This window comes from Chiloscyllium plagiosum, unplaced genomic scaffold (genome assembly GCF_037043375.1).
Source record: "Chiloscyllium plagiosum isolate Xiang-an unplaced genomic scaffold, Cpla_swu_hap1 HiC_scaffold_4, whole genome shotgun sequence".
Classification (NCBI taxonomy): Eukaryota; Metazoa; Chordata; class Chondrichthyes; order Orectolobiformes; family Hemiscylliidae; genus Chiloscyllium; species Chiloscyllium plagiosum.
In genome coordinates this window covers 47,089,774-47,117,476 of record NW_028270142.1, presented here as the reverse complement: position 1 = coordinate 47,117,476, position 27,703 = coordinate 47,089,774, and the positions used below count along the sequence as shown (strand labels likewise).

Sequence of the window (27,703 nt, the reverse complement as noted above, 5' to 3'; positions counted from 1 at the left end):
GAATAATAGTTAGGAGTCTTTAATGCTTCACTGGTTGGGTCCTCTGCAGGGATACAAAATAAATTATGTCCTTTTAGATACATTTATTAATTCTACTAAGTATCTCTTGAAAATGCATTGTTCATGTTCAAATGTTGTTCAGTTATGGCATCGACTTTGTTCACGGTGATTTTTTTTGCGCGAGGGTGTCGAATGGAAAAGAACAACCTGACCATTTTTGAGGCATTAGGAGTGATATTGTGGCTGCAGCATTGGGATTGGGCTGGAAGTGTAGCATGTTTAAACTGTACTTCAAATTTAATTTTGTCATGTTTAAGATTTGGTTCCAGTTTTCAGGAGAGCTCTAGCCATTCACTTTTCTTGCTATGAACTTGTATCTGATTTCTGTTAGACTATGGGAAGTCTAAAGATTTCTAGAACAAAAAGAGGTGGAGTCGGCTCTCTGGCATTTAACATCACTGTATACCAGTGGGGCTGGAAAACCTCTATGTGCTGTTGATTTCAATAGGCGGACCAGTAGTAACTCCATAAACAAAAAGCTTTACCTCTGTGAAAGCATTCTGCTGTGTTCCAAAGACCGTTTTATTGCTGGGTTGCTCCTTTCCAAAGGGTGTGCTACAAGCTGCAAGGTGGCCATATGGGTGTGAGCAGATGCCTGACTATCCAACCACACTGGTAGCTACAAGAAATCTGGAATAGTCTTCTGTCTGTGTCTGTGTCTGTCAGGGACAAACAGATGCAGACATTCTGTAAGTTGTCTCTTGCCTCAAATTCATAGGATGTCCCATTCCTCACGTAATATTTTGAGTAAACTGGTCTAAATTGGAGCAAGGCTAATTTTGATGGTATTAAGCAAGAACTTTCAAAAGCTGATTGGGGCAGATGTTTGCAGGTAAAGGGATGGCTGGAAAATGGGAAACTTTCAGAAATGAGATAACGAGAGTCCACAGACAGTATTTTCCTGTTAGGGTGAAAGGAAAGGTTGGTAGGTGTAGGGATGACTAAATAAATTGAGGGTTTGGTTAAAAAAAAAGGGAAGCATATGTCAGGTATAGACAGGATAGATCGAGTGAATCCTTAGAAGAGTATAAAGGCAGTAGGAGTATACTTAAGAGGGAAATCAGGAGGGCAAAAAGGGACATGAGATAGCTTTGGCAAATATGGTTAAGGAGAATGTAAAGGGTTTTTACAAATACATAAAGTACAAAAGGGTAACTAGGGAGAGAATAGGCCCTCAAAGACCAGCAAGACAGCCTTTGTGTTGAGCCACAGGAGATGGGAGAGAAACTAAATAAGTATTTACTGTGACAAATTACTTGGAAGATAGAATGTAGGGAAATAGATGGTGACATCTTGAAAAATGTCCATATTACAGAGGAGGAAGTACTGAATGTTTTGAAATGCATAAAAGTGGATAAATCCTCAGGACCTCATCAGGTGTACCCTAGAACTCTATGGGAAGCTAGGGAAGTGATTGCTGGGCCTCATGCTGCGATATTTGTATCATTGATAGTCACAGGTGAGGTGTCGGAAGACTGGAGGTTGGCTAACGTGGTGCCACTGTTTAAGAAAGGTAGTAAGGACAAAACAGGGAACTATAGACCGGTGAGCCTGACGTTGGTGGTGGGCAAGTTGTTGGAAGGAGTCCTTAGGGACAGGATGTACATGTATTTGGAAAGGCAAGGACTGATTAGGGATAGTCAACATGGCTTTATGCATGTGAAAATCATGTCTCACAAACTTGATTGAGAATTTTTGAAGAAGTAACAAAGAGGATTGAGGGCAGAGCGGTAGATGTGATCTACATGGATTTCAGTAAGGTGTTCAACAAGGTTTCCCAAGGGAAACTGGTTAACAAGGTTAGATCTCACGGAATACAGGGGGAACTAGCCATTTGGATACAGAACTGGCTCAAAGGTAGAAGACAGAGGGTAGTGGTGGATATTTGTTTTTTAGACTGGAGGTCTGTGACCAGTGGAGTGCCACAAGGATTGGTGCTGGGTCCACTGCTTTTTGTCATTTATATAAATGATTTGGATGTGAGCGTAAGAGGTATAGTTAGTAAGTTTGCAGATGATACCAAAATTGGAGGTGTAGTGGACAGCGAAGAAGGTCACCTCAGATTACAATGGGATCCTGATCAAATGGGCCAATGGGCTGAGGAGTGGCAGATGGAGTTTAATTTTAATAAATCTGAAGTGCTGCATTTTGGGAAACCAAATCCCAGCAGGACTTATACATTTATACATAGCTCCTTGTAAGTAGAGTCGCAGGTAGATAGGACAGTGAAGAAAGCGTTTGGTATGCTTTCCTTTATTGGTCAGAGTATTGAGTAAAGGAGTTGTGACGCCATGTTGTGGCATACAGGAAGTTGGTTAGGCCACTTTTCGAATATTGCTTGCAATTCTGGTCTCCTTCCCATCAGAAAGATGTTGTGAAACATGAAAGGGTTCAGAAAAGATTTACAAGGATATTGCCAGGTTTGGAAGATTTGAGCTATAGGGAGAGGTTGAATAGGCTGGGGGTGTTTTACCCTGAAGTGTTGGAAGCTGAGGGGTGACCTTATTGAGGTTTATAAAATCATGAGGGGGCATGGATAGGATAAATAGACAAAGTGATGGGGAGTCCAGAACTAAAGGGCATAGGTTTAGGGTGAGAGGGGAAAGATATAAAAGGGACCTAAGGGGCAATCTTTTCACGCAAAGGGTGGTGCATGTGTGGTGGAGGCTCGTACAAATGCAACATTTAAAAGGCATCTAGATGGGTATATGAATAGGAAGAGTTTGTAGGGATATTGGCCGGGTGCTGTCAGGTGGTACTAGATTGGGTTAGGATATCTGATCGGCATGGACAGGTTGGACCGAAGGATCTGTTTCCGTGCTTCACGTCTCTGACTTTCTGATTCTATGGTCAGCTCTCACCGATTCCCCGAATTGTTGTGCATTAGTAGTTACTTCCTTGACGCTGAGGCCACCTCTGTAATTTCACTGTGAAAAGATTTTTCTCTCAGCATCTCTATCTGCATTATATTCTTGGTCTAAAATGTGTAGGCAGATAGTTTGTTTCTGAAGTTTGTGCCACGCAGTCATTTAGCGCACACACCATCGTTTTAAGGTCGTTACTGTTCCTATAACTCCTCAATAATTACCTCCCTTTCCTCGAAGCAACAGTTGACCATTGGGCTCCTTTAAGAGCGCTCCCTGCACATCACGAATCTTCAGTTATACCTGGCTGCATGGTTCCTATGTCCTTCGATTCCTCTGTTGTCCAAAAGTCTACTGACATTGTTTCTCAAATATATCCAGCAACTGTTTTGTTTCAAAAGACAGAACTCTACTGAAAATGTCAACTCCTTACTTGGGATTAAAAAGGTGGTCTTGCCAAGTCAGCATGATTGAAAAACACTTTAAAAGTGCATTTAGTTTAAGTAGCTTGAAAGTGTACTTTCAAATTGTGATCCGGCTTAACATTAGAAGGTATCTGAAGAAATTGCTTCTGATTTTCCTACCCACATTCATAGAACTAGATGTCATTAAATAATGTGAAATAAAAACCTCACAAACATATGCAAAAAGAATTCTTGTATTTTTGGTTACTTCCAGAACCATCTAGCCAAACCATCTGGAAAAACAAGCCTAGTTCCCATCAAAGAACAAGTAGTACATTGCTTCTGAATATCCCACACATGCAGATGTCTCTAATGGGAGCCAAGCCATGTTTTGTGTATTACTCTTACTGGGCATTTATTTTATTATATCTAACTAGAAATAATAGGTTTGCACAGAGAGAAGAATGCAGGTACTGGTATACAGCAAATGTAATTCATGTGATAACTTTATACCATTCGTGTCAATTAAGCTGGTAATGTATGTTGCCTCTGTTGCTGACCTAGATTGGCTCCCAATCCAATCAAGTATGATTTTTATTTTTAAAATTCTTTTCCTTTTTGGCACTTGAATATTTGGTTGCTGTGCTTCATCTCTTTTCTCACTCTCTTCGCGCTCTCTTTTCTCACTCTCACTCTCTGTCTGCTCTGTATAAAATAAAGCACTTTAACCAAGCTTTTAATCCTGTCTTAATGCAACATTTTATGGTTTGATGTCAATTTTTGTTTGATAGATCTGTGAACAGCGTTTTACTACATTAAAGGCACCATGTAAATGCAATTTGCTGTTACACATAATGGTAATATATCAAAATGACATCACGTTTGAGAGACTTGAGTGTGTTTTTACAAATCTTTATAACAAGTTCATAAAGCTGTTAAAATCACATGAAATCCTGGCCTTAATAGCGCCATAGGAGTACAAAAACAAGGGAGTTACACTAAATTGCTATCAAACACTGCTTGACCTCAGCTACAGCTTTCTGACTTGTAAGGTAATGGTTTATGTCATGGTGATCAATTCATGTTCACTCTTAACTGCTGTCTTCTGGATTATGTGAATGATCTGCAGTGACACTGGAATGTTTTCTCTGGGCCTCAAGCTGTGAGGTAGCCGCAGGTAGTCAAGTTATTTGGGAGTTTGATTCGCAAGTGTCAGGGTATGTCCACTTAGTGGTTGAGTCAGAGATTATCTGATATTTTAGCCTGGGCCTACAATGGGCCTAGTTTCCACGTGCCCTCAGGAGGCGACGCTGCTGAGCACTTGGTGAATTTTGGGGAGGCAGTGTACTCGGGAAGAGACTTGTACATTTGACTCCCTTGTTGCACTGCTACTGGCCAACTGTGTGGGCTGAAAATGAGAAGCAGGAAGCACATTAATTCCAGACATGTTGAGAGTGCTGTGCTTAATGCTGAATACCATCCTCTCCAGGATGGGTGCCGTGATAATAAAGATGATACAAGGGTGAGGGACTTCTATTGTGTGAGGAGAGTGGAGAACTTGGGATTGAGCTCCTCAAAGTAGTGAGGTTCAGGGGAGATATGGGAGGTGTTCAAACTGTAAGACAAATGGAAAGGCCTTACAAATACTGTGGTTACATACGCAGGTCAGAAGCTGGGAATTCACATGAGTAACCCACTCCTTCAAACCCCCCCCCCCCCCAGGTCCATCTAACATCTATCATCTAGAAGGCACAAGTCAGGAATTTCATGGAATATTGTCCATTTGCCTAAGTGGGTGAAGTTCAACACCATCCAGTTACCCACTTGATTGGTACTTCATTCACTATTTTCAACATTCAGCCCATCTGCAGGGGGCTGCAGAGTGATACCAGTGTATACCAACGACAGGTTGCATCTGCTAACTCACCAAGCCTCCTTTTGCCATCACCTTCTAAACCTGTGACTCCTGCCATATAGAAGTCACACTCTAAACAATGACCCACTGTTCTCTGTCAAGTTCTACACTGCTTACATCCTGGCCTTTAGACATGTCTGCCCAACTCCCCTCCTCCAAAACAAAACAAATTCAGCTGCACCTCTTTACATCTATTTCCCCCACACCCCACCCCACCCCAGCCATTGCCCACCCCCAATCCTGTCAAACTTGTCCAGGCCCCCTCCAAAGGACTCCCAACACTGCTGCTCAATGCAGCCTTGGCCCTTCATCAGGACTGGTGAAGGGTTAAGCCCGAAACTTCTACTCTCTTACTCCTCAGTTGCTGCCTGACCTACTATGGGGTTTTTTTCCCAGCGCCATACTTTATTGACTCTGACTTCTCCAGCATCTGCAGTCCTCGCTATCTCCTAACTTTCATTAGCAGTCAATTATTGACTGACTGGAGGCTGCCCAATTTGCCTTTGCTTGCATTTCAGTCCTCCACCCCAATGTTTCAGTACATCAGTTGTGCACTTCATAATTGAAACCATGATTGAGTGATCCTACAATTGCATCTCATTCAAAATGATTTACAAGGCAGTTTGTATGCTTTTTCTTTCTGTTTGGTTGCTGCTATTTCTAATCCAACAAATATAAGTAACATTTGCAAATCGTCAAGCTTAGTGTTTTCTGTGTCAAATAATTTGTGTTTGTTTTCTTTCACAGCTCCACAGAGTCAGAATGGGCAACATAACTGGTAAACATGACAGTCATCATAGTCCTACAGACCAGTCTTCCAAGGTAAGGACATTTGCTTAACGAATTAACTTCACTAAGTGGGTGCACAGAGAATCTCCAGTTATTGATTTAAACATTTTGCAAAGTCATTTACTTTTGGATAGGATATTGATTGTTTTTTTAAAAATCCAATTAGTTTTGCCTTTAGATAACACTTTATATGAAGTAAGGAGATCCCAGAGCAAAGCTAATAAAGTCCTTTCAACATGTACTCACTGTTGTAATGTAGCAAACATCTGTGCACTGTAGACCCCAGAGGCAACCATAAGATAATGGTTATATGATTTAGTTTATTGGTGGTTAAGGGTTAAATATTGGTTAATGTACTGAAAGCCCCCTTGCTCTGCTTCAAAGTAGGTGCTGAGGAAATTCCACTTGGGAGCCTAGATGGGGCTTCTATTTTTAATGTCTCCACTTCATACTTTAATTCTCAGGAGCCTTATAGTCTCCTGGTCAGTTTGCTGAAACTGCAACTCTTTGGTTACCACAGGATTTCCAAAACCTCCTTAATTGCAGCTGCCTGACTGATTCATAAAACAATGCTGTGGTATAGTGTTGGCTGACTTACGAGATAAACAGGAAGCTATTGCACCAGCCTCCTTTCAGTCTCCTCCAAAATTGCAAGGCTTCCTGTGTGCTGCTGGAAGTGTGGCCTGACTGGAGGCCCCTACTCTGTCTCCTGCAATCAGGCCTCCAAGTACTTCTGATGGCCTTCACCACGGTGTAGAATGGGATGCTTTCCCTCCCAGGATACAACTGTAAGCAAACCATGTGACAAAAGTTAACTGTTTTGTTAAAATCACTTTGTTTGAGAGAGCTAAGTGAGATTGGGGGTATGACAGTGGAGCTTCCATTTGGAAAAGAACTTGAAGTGCAGGTTCATAGTTCCTTGAAGATCAAGTCTCAAGTAGACAGGATAGTGAAGAAATCATTTGGTATGCTTGCCCTTATTGGTCAATGCACTGAGTATAGGAGATAGGATGTCATGTTGCAGCTGGACAGGACATTGGTTAGGCCACTGTTAGAATACTTCGTTCATTTCTGGCTTCCCTCCTATCGGAAGGATGTTGTGAAACATGAAAGCGTTCAGAAAACATTTACAGGGATGTTGCTGAGGTTGGAGGATTTGAGCTATAAGGAGAGGTTGAATAGGCTGGGGCTATTTTTCCTGGAGTGTTTGAGGCTCAGGGGTGACCTTTACAGAGGTTTATAAAATAATGAGGGGCATAGATAGGGTAAACAGCCAAGGTCTTTTTTTTTCTTGGGGTAGGTTTAGGGTGAAAGGGCCAAATTTAAAAAGGATCAAGGGGTAACTTTTTCACGCAGAGGGTGGTGCTTGTATGGAATGAGTTGCCAGAGAAAATAGTGGAGGCTGGTACAATTAAACATATAAGGGGCATCTGAATGGGTATATGATTGCGACGGGTTTGGAGTGATATGGGCCAAATGTTGGCAAATGGGACTGGATTAATTTGGGATCACTGGTGGCATGGATGGGTTGGACCGAAGGGTCTGTTGCTGTGCTGCATGTCTCTATGACTTTATGATGTGCAAAAGTGACAAATCCAGAGTTTCGGCATGTTGTGAGCAACTGGAGTGAGGAGGGAGGTGCTGTTCATGAAATCTGGATTCCCTTCAATTTAAGTTGCCAATCCTCATACTGAAGTGCATTTTTGTTTTAATTTAATATTAAATCGTAGCAGCTTATCACAAGATAGTAAGTGTAGTTCACAGCCAACATTGTTACTTCATCCCTATTGTTTTCGATCTAATAAACTCTGAAGTAACAGTTTGCAACACTTTTTTTTAACTGGCATTGTTGATTTCCCGTCGTTTATTTTGAAAAATAATTTCTGCAAAAACATTGAGGTCAATGTATTTTCAAATTTATTTGTTGAGATTCCTCCCTCTCTCTCTTACATCCTCCATATTTCTGAAAGAATCATTTCTGGTGAGATAATGTTCGCTATCAACAATACCATGACATTCCTTGGTGAGGGATCGAGAAGAATATTTAAATACTTTGGAGAACTAATCCACTTACAGGCAATTGAAGTTTTCACGCCAGTGGAGACAATGTAGTAGAAGTGCCTATCCTTGACTCGTGGGAGACGTCTTTCCTGTTTAGAAATTAAACTTTAAAATCATCTTCCTAAGTCTATCATTTTGCAATCAGTTTTTTCCCAGGATTTTGAAAACACTGAAGGATAGGCAAAGATGATGGCCCATCAAAGATACCAAGGAGAAAGTGAGGGCTGCAGATGCTGGAGATCAGAGCTGAAAATATGTTGCTGGAAAAGCGCAGCAGGTCAGGCAGCATCCAAGTTCCTTGGATGCTGCCATCAAAGATACCCCCTTGTTCTCATGTGTGTATGTTCTCTTAGGAAGTCTTGGTTTTGCAGATAGTCAGTCACTGGATTGAATTAAAGGCTCACCTGCTGGCAGATTTGAAGGGGATAAGACACGTTAGATCCAAAGGGTTGTTTGCCCAAAGCTGACTTACCCATCTCTGCCTGTAGTTAGGTATAGCCTATTTTAATTATTGCCCGACACAATGACATCATCTCCCCACAGCTGGGTGTTAACCACCTGTGAGAGGGTCCTATGCCAAGCTTCCAGCCTGGCAGATTTGTGACATGGGGGCAATGGGGGTTCATCCTTTATTGGGGCTCCCTGCCTTTCCTCCCCACCCAACATGCCACCCAAAACAAAAAAGAATATTCCCCACTGACCCTTTGATATTATTAGACTTGTGTGGTTTCCATTTATAGAGTCTATTAATGCCAAGTTTGTTTTAATTGTGAAAGATGTTTTTTTGTTAAAAATTACCTCCTGGGTAAAATTCTGATGAGCCTTCATAACGCTTTTGTTAACTTGATCGGCTGAACATCCAGTAGCTGTTTCAGTTTGTACATCCTGCTGGCTTCCTTCCACAACAAAAGATTTAAAAACTGTGGGCAGAGGAAAATCTGAGAGATTAACAGAAAATATTTGAAGAGGGCAACTGGTCAACGGCATTTGCAAAATTTCAAACGTAGTTCTGAATATTTTTAGACCAGGAAAGTCAAACCTGCAAATATTACAATAATAATTACCATAATTATCACACCCTTCACAACCACAAGTACTGTATCCAATTCTGGTCGCCTATTGTAGGAAGGATATTATTAAAGCTGGAGAGGGTTTGGCAGAGATTTACCAGGATTTTGCCGGGAATGGAAGGTTTGAGTTAGAAAGAAAGGCTGGGAATTCTTTCCCTGGAGTGTAGGTGATTAAGGAGGTGAGTTTATAGAGGCTTATAAAGTCATGAGGGGTATAGATAAGGTGAATGGCAAATGTCTTTTCTCTAGGTTGGAGGATTTCAAGACTACGCATATTTTTAAAGTGATAGGAGAAAGATTTAAAAAAAAGAACATGAGAGCAATTTTGCTTTACAGAGCGTGGTTCATGTGTGGAAAGAACTTCCAGAGGAAATGGTGGATGTGGGTACAGTTACAATGTTTAAAAGACATTTAAAAATTAATTACATGAATAGGCAAGGTTTGGAGGGATATGGGCCAAGCACAGGCAAGAAGGATTACATTAGATTACATTAGATTACATTAGATTACATTAGATTACATTAGCTTGGGATTATTGTCAGCACGGACTGATTGGACCAAAGAGTCTGTTTTCTTGCTGTATAACTCTGACTGTAAGCACTTTGGAAGCAATGAAGTAGTCTGAGGTGCACACACTGTTGTGACATAAGTAATGTGAGACTCATTCCTGATGAAGGGCTTTTGCCCGAAACGTCGATTTTCCTGCTCTTCGGATGTTGCCTGACCTGATGTGCTTTTCCAGCACCACACTTCCGACTCTAATCTCCAGCATTTACAGTACTCACTTTCACCAATGTGCAACAAGTTCCCACAAACAAGCATGCTTTAAGTATTAGATCTGTTTGAGTTGATAAATTGCGGCCACAACACCAGGAGATGTCTCTCTTGCTCCTCTTCAATAAAGTGCCATGCCATATTTTCCATCCACCTTTAGAATACCAGATGGAACATCCATTTAATGTGCAGCTTGAAATCTAGAACCTTGAATAGGGCAGCTCTAATTGTCATTGGGCATGTCAGCCTCGGTTTGTTTTGTACTAAAGCCCAGGAATAGGACTTGAGCCCACAACCTTATTGAGATCGCCTCCAACTGAGTCACAGAAACTGGAGTATCAATTTCATGAGTGGACAACTTTTATGTAGCCTAAAACAGGACATCCGATGTCTAGAGATGTTTCTTCAGATGCCCCACAAACCTGTAGTGTCCATTACCCAAAGGGAAAGACATACTTTCAAGGTTTCCGTCCAAGTCACACACCATCCTGACTTGAATGTATATTGCTGTGCCTTCTTCATTAGGGCAAATGTCTAGCTACCGTATGGATAACAGAAGTTCAAAAAAGCAGCTTTGCTCTGCCATTACAATCACCATCGCTTTAAGGTGACTTCCACGTCACCAGAATATATTACAGATTGTAAAACATTACAGCACAGTACAGACCCTTCGGCCCTCTGTTGCGAAGACATGTGAAACCAATCTGAAGCCCATCTAACCTACACTATTCCATTCTCATCCATATGTCTATCCAACGATCATTTAAAAGCCCTGAAAGTTGGCGAGTCGACTATTGTTGCAGACAGTGCGTTCCATCCCCTACTACTGAGTAAAGAAACTACCTCTGACATCTGTCCTATATCTATCACCTTCAATTTAAAGCTGTGTCCCCTTGTGCTAGCCATCACCATCCAAGGAAAAAGGCTCACGCTGTCCACCTTATCTAACCCTCTGATTATCTTTTATGTCTCAATTAAGTCACCTCTCTACCTTCTCTCCAATGAAAACACCCTCAAATCCCTTGTAAGACCTTCCCTTCTTGCCAGGCAATCTCCTCTGAACCCTTTCCAAAGCTTCCACGGTGACCAGAACTGTATGCAATACTCCAAGTGCGGTCTCACCAGAGTTTTGTACAGCTGCAGCATGACCTAGTGGTTCCAAAACTCAATCCCTCTACTAATAAAAGCTAACACCTTCTTAACAACCCTATCAACCTGGGTGGCAACTTTCAGGGATCTATGTACATGGACACAGAGATCCCTCTGCTCATCTACACTAGCCCAGTATCAATAGCCCAGTACTCTGCATTCCTGTTGCTCCTTCCAAAGTGAATCACCTAACACTTTCCCGCCTTAAACTCATTTGTCACCTCTCAGCCCAGCTCTGCAACTTAACTATATCCCTCTGTAACTTACAACATCCTCCTGCACTTTCCACAACTACACTCACCTTCGTGTCACCTGCAAATGTACTAACCCATCCTTCTAGACCTTCATCCAGGTCATTGGTAAAAATGACAAACAGTGGACCCAAAACAGATCCTTGTGATACACCACTAGTAACTTAACTCCAGGATGAATATTTCCCATCAACCACCACCCACCACCCTCTGTCTTCTTTCAGTTGGCCAATTTCTGATCCAAACTGCTAAATCACCCTCAATCCCATGCCTCCACATTTTATGCAATAGCCTACCATGGGGAACCTTATCAAATGCCTTATTGAAATCCATATACACCACATCAACCACTTTACCTTCATCCACCTGTTTGGTCACCTTCTCAAAGAACTCAATAATGTTTGTGAGGCATAACCTAGGAGGAGAAAGTGAGGACTGCAGATGCTGGAGATCAGAGCTGAAAATGTGCTGCTGGAAAAGCGCAGCAGGTCAGGCAGCATCCAAGGAGCAGGCGAATCGACGTTTCGGGCATGAGCCCTTCTTCACAAAACAGTGTTGACTATCTCTAATCATTTTAGATAATTATAAATCCTATCTATTATAACCTTTTCTAACACTTTACCCACAACTGAAGGAAGGCTCACAGGTCTATAATCTCTACTCCTTTTCTTGAACAAGGGAACAACATTTGCTATCCTCCAGTATTTTGGCACTATTTCTGTAGACGATGGAGACATAAAGATCAAAGCCAAAGGCTTGGCAGTCTCCTCCCTGTCTTCCCAGAGAATTGTAGGATAAATCCCATCCTGCCCAGGGGACTTATCTATTTTACGGTTTCCAGAATTGTTAACATCTCCTCCTTGTGAACCTCAATCCCATCCAGTCTCTTAACCAGTATCACCGTATTCTCTTCAACCACATTGTCAACCATAGTGTGAATACTGACGAAAAAGGTATTCATTTAGCACTCCCCCTATCTCCTCTGACTCCACGCACAACTTCCCACTACTATCCTTGAATCTTACTCTAGTCATTCTTTTATTCCTGATATACCTATAGAAAGCCTTAGAGTTTTTCTTGATTCTATCTGCCAATGATTTCTCCTGTCCCGTCCTGACTCTTATTAGCTCTCTCTTTAGGTCTTTCCTGGCTAACTTATAACTCTCAAATGCCCTAACTGAGCCATCACATCTCATCGTAACATAAACTTTCATCTTCCTTTTGACAAGAAATTTGACTCGCTTAGTAAACCACGGCTCCTGCGCTCGACAACTTCCTCCCTGCCTGACCGGTACATATTTATCAAGGACCCGCATTAGTTGGTCCTTGAATAAGCTCCACATTTCAATTGTACCCATCCCCTGCAGTTTCCTTCCCCATCCTATGCATCCTAAATCTTGCCTTGCCGCATCATAATTGCCTTGCCCCCAGCTATAACTCTTGTCGTATGGTATATACCTATCCCTTTCCATTACTAAAGTAAACATAACCGAATTGTGGTTACTATCATCAAAGTGCTCATCTACCTCCAAATCTAACACCTGGCTGGGTTCATTACCCAGTACTAAACCTTATGTGGCCTCACCCTTTGTTGGCCTGTCTACATAGTGTCAGGAAACCCTCCTGTACACATTGGACAAAAACTGACCCATCTAAAATACTTGAACTATAGTATTCCCAGTTAATATTTGGAAAGTTAAAGTCCCCCATAACAACTGCCCTGTAACTCCTCCTATCGAGGATCATCTTTGCTATCCTGTCCTCTACATTTCTGGAACTGTTTGGCAGCCTATAGAAAACTCCCAACAGGGTGACTTCTCCTTTCCTGTTTCTAACCTCAGCCCCTACTACCTCAGTAGATGAGTCCTCAAACGTCCTTTCAGCAACCATAATACTGGCCTTGACTAACAATGCCACACCACCCCCTCTTTTACTATCTTCCCTGTTCTTACTGAAACATCTAAATCCTGTCCCTGATCTACCCATGTCTCTGAAATAGCTGCAACATTATTGTACCAGGTGTTTAGATCAGAGTGGTGCTGGAAAAGCACTGCAGGTCGGGCAGCATCCGAGGAGCAGGAAAATTGACGTTTCGGGCAAAAGCCCTTCATCAGGAATAGAGGCAAGAAGCCTCCAGGGTGGAGAGATCATAGCCCCAGGTACCAACCCATACTGCAAGTTCACCCACCTTATTCCAGATGCTTCTGGTGTTGAAGTAGACACACTTCAAACCAACTTCTTGCTTGCCGGTGCCTTCTTGCGACCTTGAAACCTTAGTTCTGACCTATACTCAAACTACAATTTCGGTTCCCATCCCTCAGCTGAATTAGTTTAAACCAACCGGAAGAGCATTAGCAAATTTCCCCCCCCAGGATATTGGTACCCCTCTGGTTCAGGTGAAGACCATCCTGCTTGTAGAGGTCCCACCTACCCCAGAAAGAGCCCCAATTATCCAGAAATCCAAAACTCTACCTCCTGTAACCACGTGTTCAACTCCTCTCTCTCCCTATTGTTCACCTTGCTAGCATGTGACATTGGCAACCAGCCAGAGATAACAACTCTGTTCTAGCTCTAAGCTTCCACCCTCGTTCCCTGAATTTCTGCCTTAAACCCCCATCTCTCTTCCTACATATGTCATTGGTGCCTATGTGAACCACAACTTGGGGCCTGCACTCAAAGAAATGTTAACAATTGAGAAAGAAAGCAGGAATAAATGAGAAGGAAATGGCATGAAGTAAATGCAATTCAGATACAAAAGGTAGACATAAAGAGAGAGGAAAGGGTGAAGAAGGTAAGGTGAAATTTCAAAATCACTAACCAACATGATCAAAATACAACAAATCTATTTGAATGGTTTGATTTGTGCTCATTCTAGCCCAGAAAGATTGCTTGGTATTGCATTAGCACCAATCACATTGTTAAAGTATTACTGCCATGTTATGAAGTAACCTTTCTGTCGTGCGCTTAATGGGCAATTATTTTACAAATCCAGCTAGTTCTTCAAAATAATAGGTGGTTAAGGATGATGGCACATTTGTGCAAAGTAAGTGATGTAAATTGACTAGAAAGTTCTTTGCAGTGTACCTTTTCATTCCTTTGAACTTGTTGTCAGCTTTACACATACTATACTGTCTTCTAGCAAGCGTTAACTTGTTTATACCATGTCTATGCAGAGAACATGGGATGGGAGAGAAATGAACATACCTCACACTGTACTGTCCTCCCAATTGTTCAATGTGCTTATACAGGGAGTATAAGACCATAAGACGGGGTGTGTGACAGGACAGTGCGTGTGTGGGGGTACAGCCCGGGGTGTGTGACAGGACAGTGCGTGTATGGGGGTACAGCCCGGGGTGTGTGACAGGACAGTGCGTGTATGGGGGTACAGCCCGGGGTGTGTGACAGGATAGTGCGTGTGTGGGGAGTACAGTCCAGGGTGTGTGACAGGACAGTGCATGTGTGGGGGTACAGCTCGAAGTGTGTATTCTGCTCCACCGTTTAATCAGGGCTGATAAGTTTCTCAAACCCATTCTCCCTCCTTCTCCCCATAACCCTTAATCCCCTTGATATTCAAGAACTACTTCACTCTTAAATATACTCAATGACCTGGCCTCCACAGCCTTCTGTGGCAATAAATTCCATGGATCCACTCTCTCGGCCTCTGGCGACTGTCTGTGTGGAGTTTGCACATTCTCCCGTGTCTGCATGGGTTTCCTTTGGGTGCTCAAGTTTTCTCCCACAGTCCGAAGATGTGCAGTTCAGGTGAATTGCCCGTGCTAAATGGTCCATAGGTGCATTATTCAGGGGTACATATAAGGTAGGAGAAGTGGGTCTGGGTGAACTACTGTTCGGAGGGTCGGTGTGGACTTTTTGGGCAGAAGGGCCTGTTTCCATACTGTAGGGAATCCAGTCTCGGGCTGAAGAGGTTACTCCTTCTGTCAGTTCTAAAGGGTCTTCCCTTTACTCTAAGGCTATGCCCTCTGATCTTAAACTCCTACCAATGGAAACATCTTCCCACCATTTACTGTGTCAAGGCCATTCAGTAGTCTGTACGTTTCAATTAGATTCCCCCCTCATCCTTATAAAGTCCATTGAGTATAAACCCAGGGTCCTCAAACGTTCCTCATATGTTACGCTTTTCATTCCTGGGATCATTCTCGTGAACCTACTCTAAACACACTCCAGGGCCAGTACATCCTTGCTGAGATATGGGGCCCAAAACTGTACACAATACTCCAAATGTGATCTGACCAGTCTCATAGATCCTGCGAAGTATATCCCAGTTTTTATGTTCAAGTTCTCTCAAAATGAATGCCATCATTGCATTTGCCTTCCTAACTACCGACTTAACCTGTAAGTTTACCTTCAGAGAATCCTGGACTAGAACTCCCAAGTCTCTTCGCACTGCAGACTTCTGAATTTTCTCCCCATTTAGAAAATAGTCCGTGCCTCTATTCTTTCTATCAAAGTGCATGACCTCACACTTTCCCACGTTGTACTCCATCTGCTACTTCTTTGCCCACTCTCCTAACCTGTCCAAATCCTTCTGCAACCTCCCCGCCTCATCAATGCTACCTGTCCCTCTATCTAGCCTTGTATTATCTGCAAACTTAGCCAAAATGCTCTCAGTTCCTTCATCTAGCTCATTAATGCATAAAGTGAGAAGTTGTGCTCCCAAAACTGAGCCTTGTGGAACACCATTTGTCGCCAGCTGCCATCCTGAGAAGGACTCTTTTATCCTCACTCCGTGCTTTCTGCCAGAAGGCCACGCTGCTATCCATGCTAGTACCTTGCCTCTGACACCATGGGCCCTTATCTTACTTAGAAGCCTCCTGTGCAGCACTTGTGAAAGGCATTCTTGAAGTCCAGGTAGATAACATCTGTTGGCTCTCCTTGATCTAGCCTGCTCATTATAGAGTCATAGAGATGTACAGCACAGAAACAGACCCTTCAGTCCGACCCGTCCTTGCCGACCAGATATCCCAACCCAATCTCGTCTCGCCTGCCAGCACCCGGCCCATATCCCTCCAAACCCTTCCTATTCATGACCCCATCCAAATACCTTCTAAATGTTGCAATTGTACCAGCCTCCACCACATCCTCTGGCAGCTCATTCCATACACGTACCACCCTTTGCATGAAAACGTTGCCCCTCAGGTCTCTTTTATATCTTTCCCCTCTCACCCTAAACCTATGCCCTCTGGTTCTGGTCACCCCCACGCCAGGAAAAAGACTTTGTCTATTTATCCTATCCATGCCCCTCGTGATTTTATAAACCTCTATAAGGTCACCCCTCAGCCTCCGACACTCCAGGGAAAACAGCCCCAGCCTGTTCAGCCTCTCCCTCACCTGTGACTATCGATGATACATATATTTCAGTAAGAGGGCCAGCAATCACTTCTCTACCTTCCCACAGAGTTCTAGGGTAGATCTGATCAGGTCCTGGGGATTTATCCACCTTTATGCGTTTTAAGATATCCAGCACTTCCTTCTCTGTAATATGGACATTTTGCAAGATGTCACCATCTATTTCCTACATTCTATATCTTCCGTGTCCTTTTCCACAGTAAATACTGATGCAAAATACTCGCTTAGTATCTTTCCCCATTTTCTGCGGCTCCACACAAAGGCTGCCTTGTTGATCTTTGAGAGGCCCTATTCTCTCCAAAGTTACCCTTTTCTTCTTAATGTATTTGTAAAAACCCTTTGGATTCTCCTTAACCCTATTTGCCAAAGCTATCTCATGTCCCTTTTTGCCCTCCTGATTTCCCTCTTAAGTATACTCCTACTGCCTTTATACTCTTCTAAGGATTCACTCGATCTATCCTGTCTATACCTGACATATGCTTCCCTTTTTTTTTTAACCAAACCCTCAATTTCATTAGTCATCCAGTCTTCCTTTTCACCCAAACTGGAATATACTTTCTCTGGATTCTTGTTATCTCATTTCTGAAGGTTTCCCATTTTCCAGCCGTCCCTTTAACTGCGAACGTTTGCCCCCAATCAGCTTTTAAAAGTTCTTGCCTAATACCATCAAAATCGACCTTACTGAAATTTAAAATTTCAACTTTTAGATCTGGTCTATCCTTTTCCATCACTATTTTAAAACGAATTGAATTATGGTCACTGGCCCCAAAGTCTCCCCCACTGACACCTCAGGCACCTGCCCTGCCTTATTTCCCAAGAGTAGGTCAAGTTTTGCACCTTCTCTAGTGGGTACATCCACATACTGAATCAGAAAATTGTCTTGAACACACTTAGCAAATTCCTCTCCATCTAAACCCTTAGCATTATGACAGTCCCAGTCTATGTTTGGAAAGTTAAAATCCCCTACCATATGCACCCTATTATTCTTACAAATAGCTGAGATCTCCTTACATATTTGTTTCTCAATTTCCCTCTGACTATTAGGGAGGTCTACAATACAATCCCAATAAGGTGATCATCTCTTTCTTCTTTCTCAGTTCCACCCAAATAACTTCCCCGGATATATTTCAAGGAGTATTCTCCCTCAGTACAGCTGTAATGCTATCCCTTATCAAAAACGCCATTCCCCCTCCTCTCTTGCCTCCCTTTCTATAGCATTAGTATCCTGCAACATTATGCTGCCAATCCTGTCTATCCCTGAGTCACATTTCTGTAATTGCTATGATATCCCAGCCCCATGTTCCTAACTATGCCCTGAGGTCATCTGCCTTCCCCGTTAGGCCTCTTGCATTGAAATAAGTGCAGTTTAATTTATCAGTCCTACCTTGTTCTCTGCTTTGTTCCTGCCTGCCCTGACTGTTGGACTCGCTTCTGTTCTCAACTGTACCAGTCTCAGATTGATCTCTTTCCTCACTATCTCCCTGGGTCCCACTCCCCACCTTACTAATTTAAATCCTTCCAAGCAGCTCTAGCAAATCTCCCTGGCAGTATATTAGTCCCCTTCCAATTAGATGCAATCTGTCCTTCTTGTACAGGTCACTTCTACCTTAAAAGAGCTTTCAATGATCCAAAAATGTGAATCCTTCTCCAATACACCAGCTCCTCAGCCATGTATGCATCCGCTCTATCCTATTCCTGCCCTCACTAGTTTGTAGCACCGGGAGTAATCCGGGTATTACTACTCTCGAGGACCTCCCTTTTTAAATTCCTGCCTAACTCTGAAATCTCCCTTCAGAATCTGAACCGTTTCCCTTCCTATGTCGTTGGTTCTAAAATGTACAATGACCTCCTCCTGGCCCCTCTCCCCCCTGAGAACACTCTGCACCCTCTCTGAGACATCCTTGATCCTGGCACCAGGGAAACAACACACCATTCTCATTTTTTTGCAGCTGGCCACAGAAGTGTGTCTCTGTCTACGTCGGACTAGAGAGTCCCCGAACACAATCGATCTCTTGGAACCCGACATACCCTTCATTGCATTAGAGTCCGGCTCGATACTAGAAACTTGGCTGTTCGTGCTACATCATCCCTTACATTTTCCAGAACAGCATACTTCTTTGAAATGGGGATAGCCACAGAAGATTCCTGCACTAACTGCCTACTCCTCTCTCCTTTCCTGGGGTTAACCCATCCATGTTACTATATCTGCGATTTTTTTTTTCCTCCCCCTTCCTATAACTGCCATTCATCACATCCCTTTGCTTTTGTAAATTCCTGATCGCCTCTAACTGTCTCTCTAACAAATCCATTCGATCTGATAGGATTTGCAATCAACGGCATTTATTGCAGATATAATCCTCAGTAACCTGTTAACTCTCCCTAAACTCCCACAAGAAGAGCATATCACTCTACTAAAGGTAATTTTTTTGCTCCTTCCAAATCTACAGACTCAGAAAATAGCACCATCTTACTCCTCTACAAAACACTGTTCCAGGTTAAATTAATATTTATCGCTTATATTTTAAGTTTAATTAAGAGATAAATCTCAATAAAACATATAATCAAGAAAAGAACCCACTCTACCACTACTGCAGACTTACTGTAAGGCCACACTAAATATTCATTTCTGTTTCTGTGCTGTGACCTCTCCCAAACAGGCTTCTTCAAGATTAGTTCAGAATTTCACTGTTTGTTAATTTCCCAGACGTATTCTGATATCCAGCAATACATGAATTCAAACAGCAAAGGCAGTAACTATGCAGGTTCACTGCTCTGTCAGTTTCTTTCTCTCTCTCTCCTGCACTGACCTCATCATGTGCTTCCTTTGTCTGTTCCTTTCCCTTTTAAAACTGCTGTTGTTTTGACTTTTGTTTTCCTCCAAAGTTCCAAAACAATGCAACAGCATATAAAACAGTAATTGCTGCTCCTAGAATTCGAGGAAATCACCTCCAGCACCTAAAATACCTCAAAAAAAAAAGGACCAGCTGTTACAGCCAGAAATTTTTCCCGTCCTCCATCTTGGATTACCCAGAATCCTACTACTTCAACAAATTCCAGAAAATTTGCCAGACACTACCTCCCCATGATGAAACCATGCCCACTTTGCCCTATTTTGCCATACATGTCCAAGCATTCAGAAATCTCATCCTTCACCATGGATCTTACCCATGACCGAGGTAAGTTCCCAGGATTGATTTCCCACTTTGTGCTAATCTAGCTAGTCATTACACTGGCTCCCAATTAAGAATTTACATTACGTCTGTGCCCTGAGTCAAGAAGCAGGAGACTAAGCCAGGATTACCTCTCCAAATTGCTATCCAATGCCTGACTCTTGCCCTAGCATAGACTGCCTGTCTGTCTATACGTGTGTGTAGAAAATGAGGACATACCTTGCATTACTTGTGATGCTTACCCCAGTTGATTAGTCTATTTACACTGAATATTTGTACTTAGAAAGCAAATCAAGGAATGTACTCCAATATATTGGAATCACAGCTCAAATAAGTAGGTCTCTCCCTTTAAAAGTAGGGATATGTGTTCATGATATTGAAAATCGCGGAATCAAATCCTGATTGCTACGGCAAGGTCCCAGGACTATAAGTTAGTTTTATTCCTGCTCCTTTTTGTTGAAGTAAAAATATTTACAAATTCAAGCCTTCCTTCATGGCCAATTAATGATATTTTAAATATAGTCACTGTTGTAACAAAGGGCACATGACAATAAATTTTGTGCTCAGCAAATTTGCACAAAAGCAACATGATAACCCGTGATAATCTGTTTCAATAATCTTCCTTGAGATGTAAATATTATCCAGGATACACGAGAGGCAACTTGCTCCTCTCCCTATAGTTTTGTGGGATATCTAGCATTCACCTGAATCATACAGCCTCTCTCTTTTTATCGAATCTCTCATTTTGAGAGTTGACACTTCTGACAGTGGAGCGCTCCCTCAGTTCTACACCGGAGTGTCGGCGTTGATATTTGTGTTTTCAGAATCACGAGGTTCTAATCCAAAGCAAGTGTGGTAACCCGCTGAGGCACAGCTTCCAGAATAACATGCACCTGTCCCCTTGACGGATATCACTGTCAATGGTTCACTTTGACCACAAATCTCCAGATGAATGGTTTTCACAGAAGATGTACCATCTGGTATATCTCGCAACTGACTATTTCACTTTAATCTGATATCAATAGTGTCTTAGAACTGTGCTCGTAAAATTTTTTTTTATATAACTATGACAAAGGAAATGTGGCTGTTAAGCTGATGCTGCTAAATGCATCAGGTATCAACAGAGAAATTCTGAAGACGTTCCAGCAATCGTAACTGTTAGATCGCCAGTTGCAAACAGATTAAGTAATGTATCCTCTCTCTTCTGCATCACGGAATTAGTAAATGTTACAGGCATTAGTATGAGGCCTATTATGCATTTTAGAAAGGAAGGGATTCTTTTCTGTTATTTGTGCAGCACAGCAGCTCCTGGAGCAGTCACTGCTCAGATGTAGGCTTCTAGTTGCAGCCAGTTTGCCCTTGATGTGGTAAACTGCTCAGCAGTCTTTACATATCAACCGAGTCACTGTGAAAACAGGTAGAGATAGGAACAGAAGTAGGCCATTCGGCCCCTCAAACCTGTTCAACCAAAAGGAATTAATGGGCAACCAGATGAGCGAAAGCTCATTACTTTTTTTAAACTGAATGGGGAATGATTTTTATGTAAGGGTCAAATAACTACAGCAAAACATTTTTGCTGGTCACCTCTCTTGTTAGCTTTTTTTAAATATCTTGTAAATGGCCTGGAAGTAGCCATTTAACTGTTGGCATGTACTGGAAAGTTTTTGTCTCGCCAGTCTCAGTTTTCCATTTACGTTGTATTTAAAACTTTGCCCCTAAAATAGTTGTCACCAATTCACAGAAGAGTTACTGGGGGCAGATAACCAAAGGCCTCGTCAAAAAATTTGATTTTTTTTTAAAAGGTGAGATGAAAGAAGGTAAGTCTGGAGGTTAGGCCCTGGGTAAGGATGGTGATGGGACAACAAAGTCCAGGGCTGTGCTAATTGCCAGAATTGGAGGAATGTACAGTTGCTTCCCCACCAACACACCTGGTCCATCCACTTTGATGCAAGAAAGGACAACAATGCCTCTACTTTCTCAGGAAGCTAAGGAAGTTCGGCGGGTCCACAATGACTCCTTCCAGTTTTGATAAACGCACCACAGAAAGCATTCTACCTGGATGCAACACAGCATGGAATTGCAACTGCTCTGCTCAAGAAATTACAGAGAGTTGTGAATGTAGCCCCAACTATCAGGCAAACCAGCTTTCCCTTAATTGACTCTATTTATATTTGCCGCTGCCTCAGGAAATCAGCTAACATAAATAAAGGTTTGCTCGCTGAGCTGGAGGTCTTCTCAAACCTCGATAATCAAAGACCCTTCCCACCCAGATATATTCTCTTCCACCCCCTTCCTTTGGGAAGAAGTTATAAAAGTCTGAATACATGTACAAACAAATTCAAGAACGGGTTCTTCTTTGCTGTTACCAGACTTTTGAACCGACCTCTCAAATGTTAATTTTGATCTCTCTCTCTGTGTACCTTCTCTGCAGCTGTAACACTGTATTCTGCACTCTGTTCTGCTACCCTGGTGCACCTTGCATGCTATGACCCACCTGTAGAGCACGCAAAGCCACACTTCACCGTATTTCGGTCCGTGTGTCAACAATAAATCAAACTCCAACCACCACCATTCCCCACCCATCCCTGGCTGACTCTTAGCTCTATCATGCAGTGAAGAAAGAAAAATACAGGTTAGAAGCCTTTACCATTTCCTCCAAGCTTTATCACAGTCAACATATATCCCCCTACCACACCCCCCCCACCCCAATCTCCTGCACTCTTCATAATCCCACCTTCCAGCATGCATTTGTGAATGGCATAAAGCATTAAATTTTTAAAGTCGGGTGAAACAATTTCCAATTCAAAGCCTGTGGACTCCCTCCTGCCTGTGGAGGTGTGATGGGAGGGTGTTGTTTAGGGGTAGGTTGTGCTAGGCTGTGAGTGGAGAGATTAAGGATTAATAATATGGTTGCTGAAATCATTTCATCATTGATTACCCTCGCACCTTGTCTCTCTCTCTCTTCTTTCTTTCTTTCTCTCTTTCTGTCTCTGTCTGTCTGTCTCTCTTCTCCCCCCCCCCCCACTTCACCCTCTATCTGTCTGTTATGCCATCTCCCCCCCCCCCCCCCCTCCCACAGGCTCCGTCTTCCCCCTGCCCTTTCATGGGCTTTGTCTCTCCCTCCCCACACACTTCACATGCTCTGTCCCACCCTCCACCTCCCCTCTTCGCGTGCTCCATCTCTTCCCCCCCACACACACTTTATGCGCGCAGTCTCTCCCTTCCCTGCCCCCACTTTGTGTGTGCTGTCACCTCCTAACCCCTTCACACATGCCATCTCCCCCTCCCCTCCCCCTTCCTTTCTCTCACACCGTCTTGCCTTCACGCACTCTGTCTTCCCTTCTCACCCCCATTCACGCACACCGACTCCACCTCTCCTCCCCCTTTTCGTGCATGCAGTCTGCGGTCTCCCTCATTCGCACTCGTAGTCTCCCCCTCCTCCTTCGTGTGCGCCGTCTCCCCCTCCCTCTGCTCCCCCATTGCGTATGCTGTCTCCCCCTCCGCTCCCCCCTTCGCATGTGCACCCACTCCCCTCACGCACACTGTCTCCATTCCCCTCCCCCTCCCCCCTCACGCGCACAGTCTCCCCCTTGTGCGTGCTCTCTCTCTCCTCCTCCGCCATCGCACGCACTCTCTCTCTCTCTCTTCCCCCCCCCCCCAACCCACTTTGCACCCTGTCTCTCTCTCTCTCTCTCTCTATCCCTGCTTCACGCACTCTGTCTTTCTCCCCCCTTTTGCGCTCCCTCTCCCCCGCTTCATGTTCTGTCTCTGTCTCTCTCTTCCCCACTTTGCACGCTCTCTCTCTCTTTCTCCCCCCCCATTTCACTCTGTCTCTTTCTCTCTCCCACCTTCTCTCCCTCCCCCCTTTTTTGCCCTCTGTCTGCGCTCTAGCTCTCACGCTCTCTCTTCCCCCTCTCTCCCTCCCCCTCCCCCCACTTCACTCTGTCTGTATCACTCTTCTCCCCCCCCCTCCTTTTTGTGCATGCGTTCTCTCTCTCTCTCTTTCTTTTCCCCACCCCCCCACCCCTCCCCATTCTCAATTCCCCACCCCCCCCCCCATTCTCAATTCCTCCCCCCCCCCCCCCCCCCCCCCCATGGTATCATTTTTTTAAAAATTGTTTGACTGAATGCATGTGAGTAGGCAGCTTTTAAAATGGGGTTACAGTTATAACTCGTACAGTTATATGTTGACATTTTGTGGTGGTTAGAATCTTTTATTACAAAGATCCTAGCAGACAGATAAACTGGGGACTCTCAGCATATTTTGTTAATGTTTTTGAGCTTTTATGATGACTCCATGTGTAGAGAATCTCCTGTTTATAGAGTTTGAAATACAAGAAGCCAATAGTGCCTTGTGTTGTGCCTTACTGAGGTAACATGCTAGAAATTAAGCTCCACTACTCTGCTATGCGTCCTAACTCATATCAAGTCCTGTTTAACCATTCCTTTTGTGCTATTTAGGCTCCTGGTCAACCAATACCTCAATTTTTAGAATGTTCCTCCTTGCTTTCAATCCTTCTATGGCTGTGCCATTCATTATTTATCTCTGAAACCCTCCCAGATCTTAGCACTCCGGCAATTCTGGTCTTTTGTGCACTGTATGTTAACTCGCCATTCCATTTGTGTCTGTGCTTACAATAACCTGGTTATAAACTTTTCCATCTGTCTTCTATTTCTTTTTTTCTCTTGGAAAATGCTCCTTTTAAATCTCACTTGCTCTTACTATCTCCCTGTGTCTGTCAGATTTTGTCCATGAGGTGCCTTGAACAGTTCTTTGTCACCTCAAAGACTTTGCTTTCCAATTTACACTGCTGGAAATCTGACACAAAAATGCCAGAACTCTCTTTACCCAGAGATGCTGCCTAACCTGCTGAGCTTCTTACCAGCATTTTGCTTTTATAATTCTCTAGGAATGCAAGTTAGTTTTTACTTCACTTAACATGCAGTGCCTTACTCATTCTTTTCACTCAAAATGTCAAGTGCGTGGTCAAAGGAAGTGTGCTGTCACGTTTCTCTAATACTCAAAACAAAAATATTTTTCTTCTTTTTCTCCTTGAAAAATAGCTGGTGGTTTTTGAGGACGACAATTAGTCGGGTTTCACCTGAGGTTACACCCACTGTGTCTTAGATGTGCTGTTGCATTTATCTGAAGCGTATTTCTGCTCAGCTGTGGGTACACTTCCCGCTCTGAAGAATTTAGCATGGAACATAGGAACTCGGTGACTGTCTGAGGAGTGGGCGGTCAGTGCACTGAAAGGAAAGATCTCGCACATCTCTGCCAAAGTAGAGCAGGGCAATCCCATCAAAATATTAATCTCTCTTTCCCCCCCCCCCCCCCCCCCCCCAGGATATTACCCACTGGCAACAAAAGCCGAATGTGCTGGAGAAACCCAGCAGGTCTAGCAGCATCTATAGACATGTCTAGACCAGTGGCCCTTCAACTTTATCATCCAGTGATCTTGTTGTTATCACCTCAAAGCTCTGGAATTTCTTTGTCTAAACTTTTCCATCTGTCTGCTATTTCTTTTTGTTCTTGGAAAATGCTCCTTTCAAATCTCCCTTGCTCACTCGCTCTTAATATCTGTGTCTGTCAGATGCTGCCAGAGGAAGTGGAGGCTGGTACAATTGCAGCATTTTAAAGGCATCTGGATGGGTATATGAATAGGAAGGGTTCGGAGGGATATGGGCCGGGTGCTGGCAGGTGGGACTAGGTTGGGTTGGGATATCTGGTCGGCATGGACAAGTTGGACCGAAGGGTCTGTTTCAATGCTGTACACCTCTATGACTGTTTATGGGATCATACCATGCAAAAATTATGTGTCATAATTCCTACAACAGTGACTGTATTTCAAAGTATGCCATTGACTCTGACTCCGAAGTGATTTGAGACATCCTTAGGTCACGGAAAGTGCTTAAGAAATGCAAAGCCTGCTTACTTTCAGTTTGATCCTGGGGTTGCACAGTCACTTTGTTGTCCTGCAGCTGCACATTTTGCCCAGCATTGGGGACTGGGGCAGCTGGGAAATAATCTTTGGTTCTCAGTTAGTTCAAAACAATCCTGGAGGATTGGGAGAATGGGATTGGCGGGGGTGGGGGGGATTTGAAGAAACAAAATGAATTGGCCCAAAGCAACACATGCAGGATTAATATTTTCACCAAAATTTAGATGCAGGTAGAGGGGGATGAAAGCATGCAGTATTCAATCTCAGTTACAGAAAGCTATCAGGAAGAATCCTTGGAGAATTGAGTATTCTATACACACACACACAAGCTTATTGCTTCAGGCTGCTTTTGATAATGTACAAAGCAAATATTGAGTGATATTGTTTTCACTTTGTTCTGGTTCTACGTTATCATTTTTCACTGGAAGCTACATGTCTTCATTAAGTGGGAAGACCCTCCAGCTTGCTATTTGTTCTGGAGATGAGATGAAATACTTTATCAGCAAAGTGTTGGGAAGACTTGGTGAGAACAAATTATGTTTTAATATCTGAGAAAGCTGTAAAACTAGTTCCTGCGTAGAATTATTAATTGCTGTGTGATCTAATGAGGTGGTTAACACCTTGTAAAACTTATGCATTAATTTATTTCAAGATTGGCCCTGAGATTGATTGATTTGATTTCAACACAGTCTTTTTATTTTAAAAATATTGTCTATATTTATTTAAATCTTCAAAAGAAAGTGGTAAAATGGAGCTGCACGGCCAGAGTGCATTCACTGCATTATATTAATGTGAACTCTTTGATTATTTCTTTGGAAGCTTATTCCCTGACAGCTTTCAATGGTCCTGACCATTGAAAGATCATAGAAAGCCAGAGGGCAGTTAAAAGTCTACCATGTTGCTATAGATCTGGAGTCACCTGTTGACCAGGCAAAGTAAGAAAAGCAGATTGCCTTCTGAAAATACCAGGGTGGTATGGTGGCTCAGTCACTAGTACTGCTGTCTCACAGCACTAGACACCCAGGTTCGATTCCAGCCTTTGATAACTTACGCAGAGAGTTGGTAAGTGTGGAATGAACTGCCAGAGAATGTGGTGGGTGCAGGTATGGTTACAATATTTAAACGACATTTAGATAAGTTCTTAAATAGGAAAGATTTCGAGGGATATAGGCCAAGCACAGGCATGTGGGACTAGTTCAGTTTCGGAACATGGTTAGCGTGGACTAGTTGAATCGAAGAGTCTGTATCCATGCTGTATGACTCTATGACTCTGCCTGGGTAAAGTTTGCATATTCTCCCCGTGTCTGCATGGGTTTTCACCTTTTAGGGAAATTTGGATTTCCCTAAACCTCTCCTTGCTACCCTTCTTGGTTTTAAAGCTCACCAGTGTCATGCAGAAGTGAGGACTGTTGCACTGTCAGAGATGCTATCTTTGAGATGAGATATTAACCTTTGGCTTTGCCTGTCCTTTGCAGATGGGCATACGAGTATCTTGCCCAATATTTATGACCAAATCAGATTATCTGCTCATCAGCTAAATGCTGTTTGTGGGAGTTCTCTATCAGCAATTTGGCTGCTGCATTTCCTTCAACAGTGTCATTTGAGTGTAAGGTCCTTTGAGTTGTCTGGTAGTTATGTAAGGCACTCTGTAAAATAATTCATTTTACCTCTTGCAACACAATTTCCTTCTTCCCATTTTAATAACCCCTGAATGATTTAGTGTCAAATTATGTTGCTGAGAGACACCGAGAGGTTTTACTTTGTTTAAGGCACTATGTAAATGCACTATGTAACATTGTTCCTCTGATCTTGTCTCGGATGAAATTGTCATATTTGCTCATGAGAAGCTTGTATTTTCATCCAGTTTTGTGTTGCTTGCCGCTGGTC

At 43.0% G+C, this 27,703-nt stretch overlaps 1 protein-coding gene and 1 long non-coding RNA gene across 8 annotated transcripts in view; one reads left to right on the top strand and one right to left on the bottom strand.

The window, feature by feature from the left end:
- The window catches only part of LOC122549211 (myelin basic protein), a 191,171-nt gene that overhangs the window by 34,924 nt on the left and 128,544 nt on the right, over positions 1 to 27,703 (top strand). For 6 of the 7 annotated variants that reach the window (XM_087986231.1, XM_043688630.2, XM_043688633.2 and 3 more), the window contains one exon: positions 5,991 to 6,065. In XM_087986231.1, coding sequence (XP_087842357.1) covers positions 6,006 to 6,065 — 60 coding nt within the window. In that variant the 5' untranslated portion in view covers positions 5,991 to 6,005. Of the gene's footprint in view, positions 1 to 5,990; positions 6,066 to 6,775; positions 6,821 to 27,703 lie in introns of those variants that run through there. The other variant, XM_043688632.2, reaches the window with a different exon arrangement.
- Positions 8,125 to 13,637, bottom strand: LOC148150134 (uncharacterized). The gene is made up of 3 exons (XR_015756954.1): positions 13,526 to 13,637; positions 8,892 to 9,013; positions 8,125 to 8,182 (listed from the first exon to the last, which is right to left on the bottom strand). It is a non-coding gene; the product is annotated as an uncharacterized LOC148150134 (long non-coding RNA).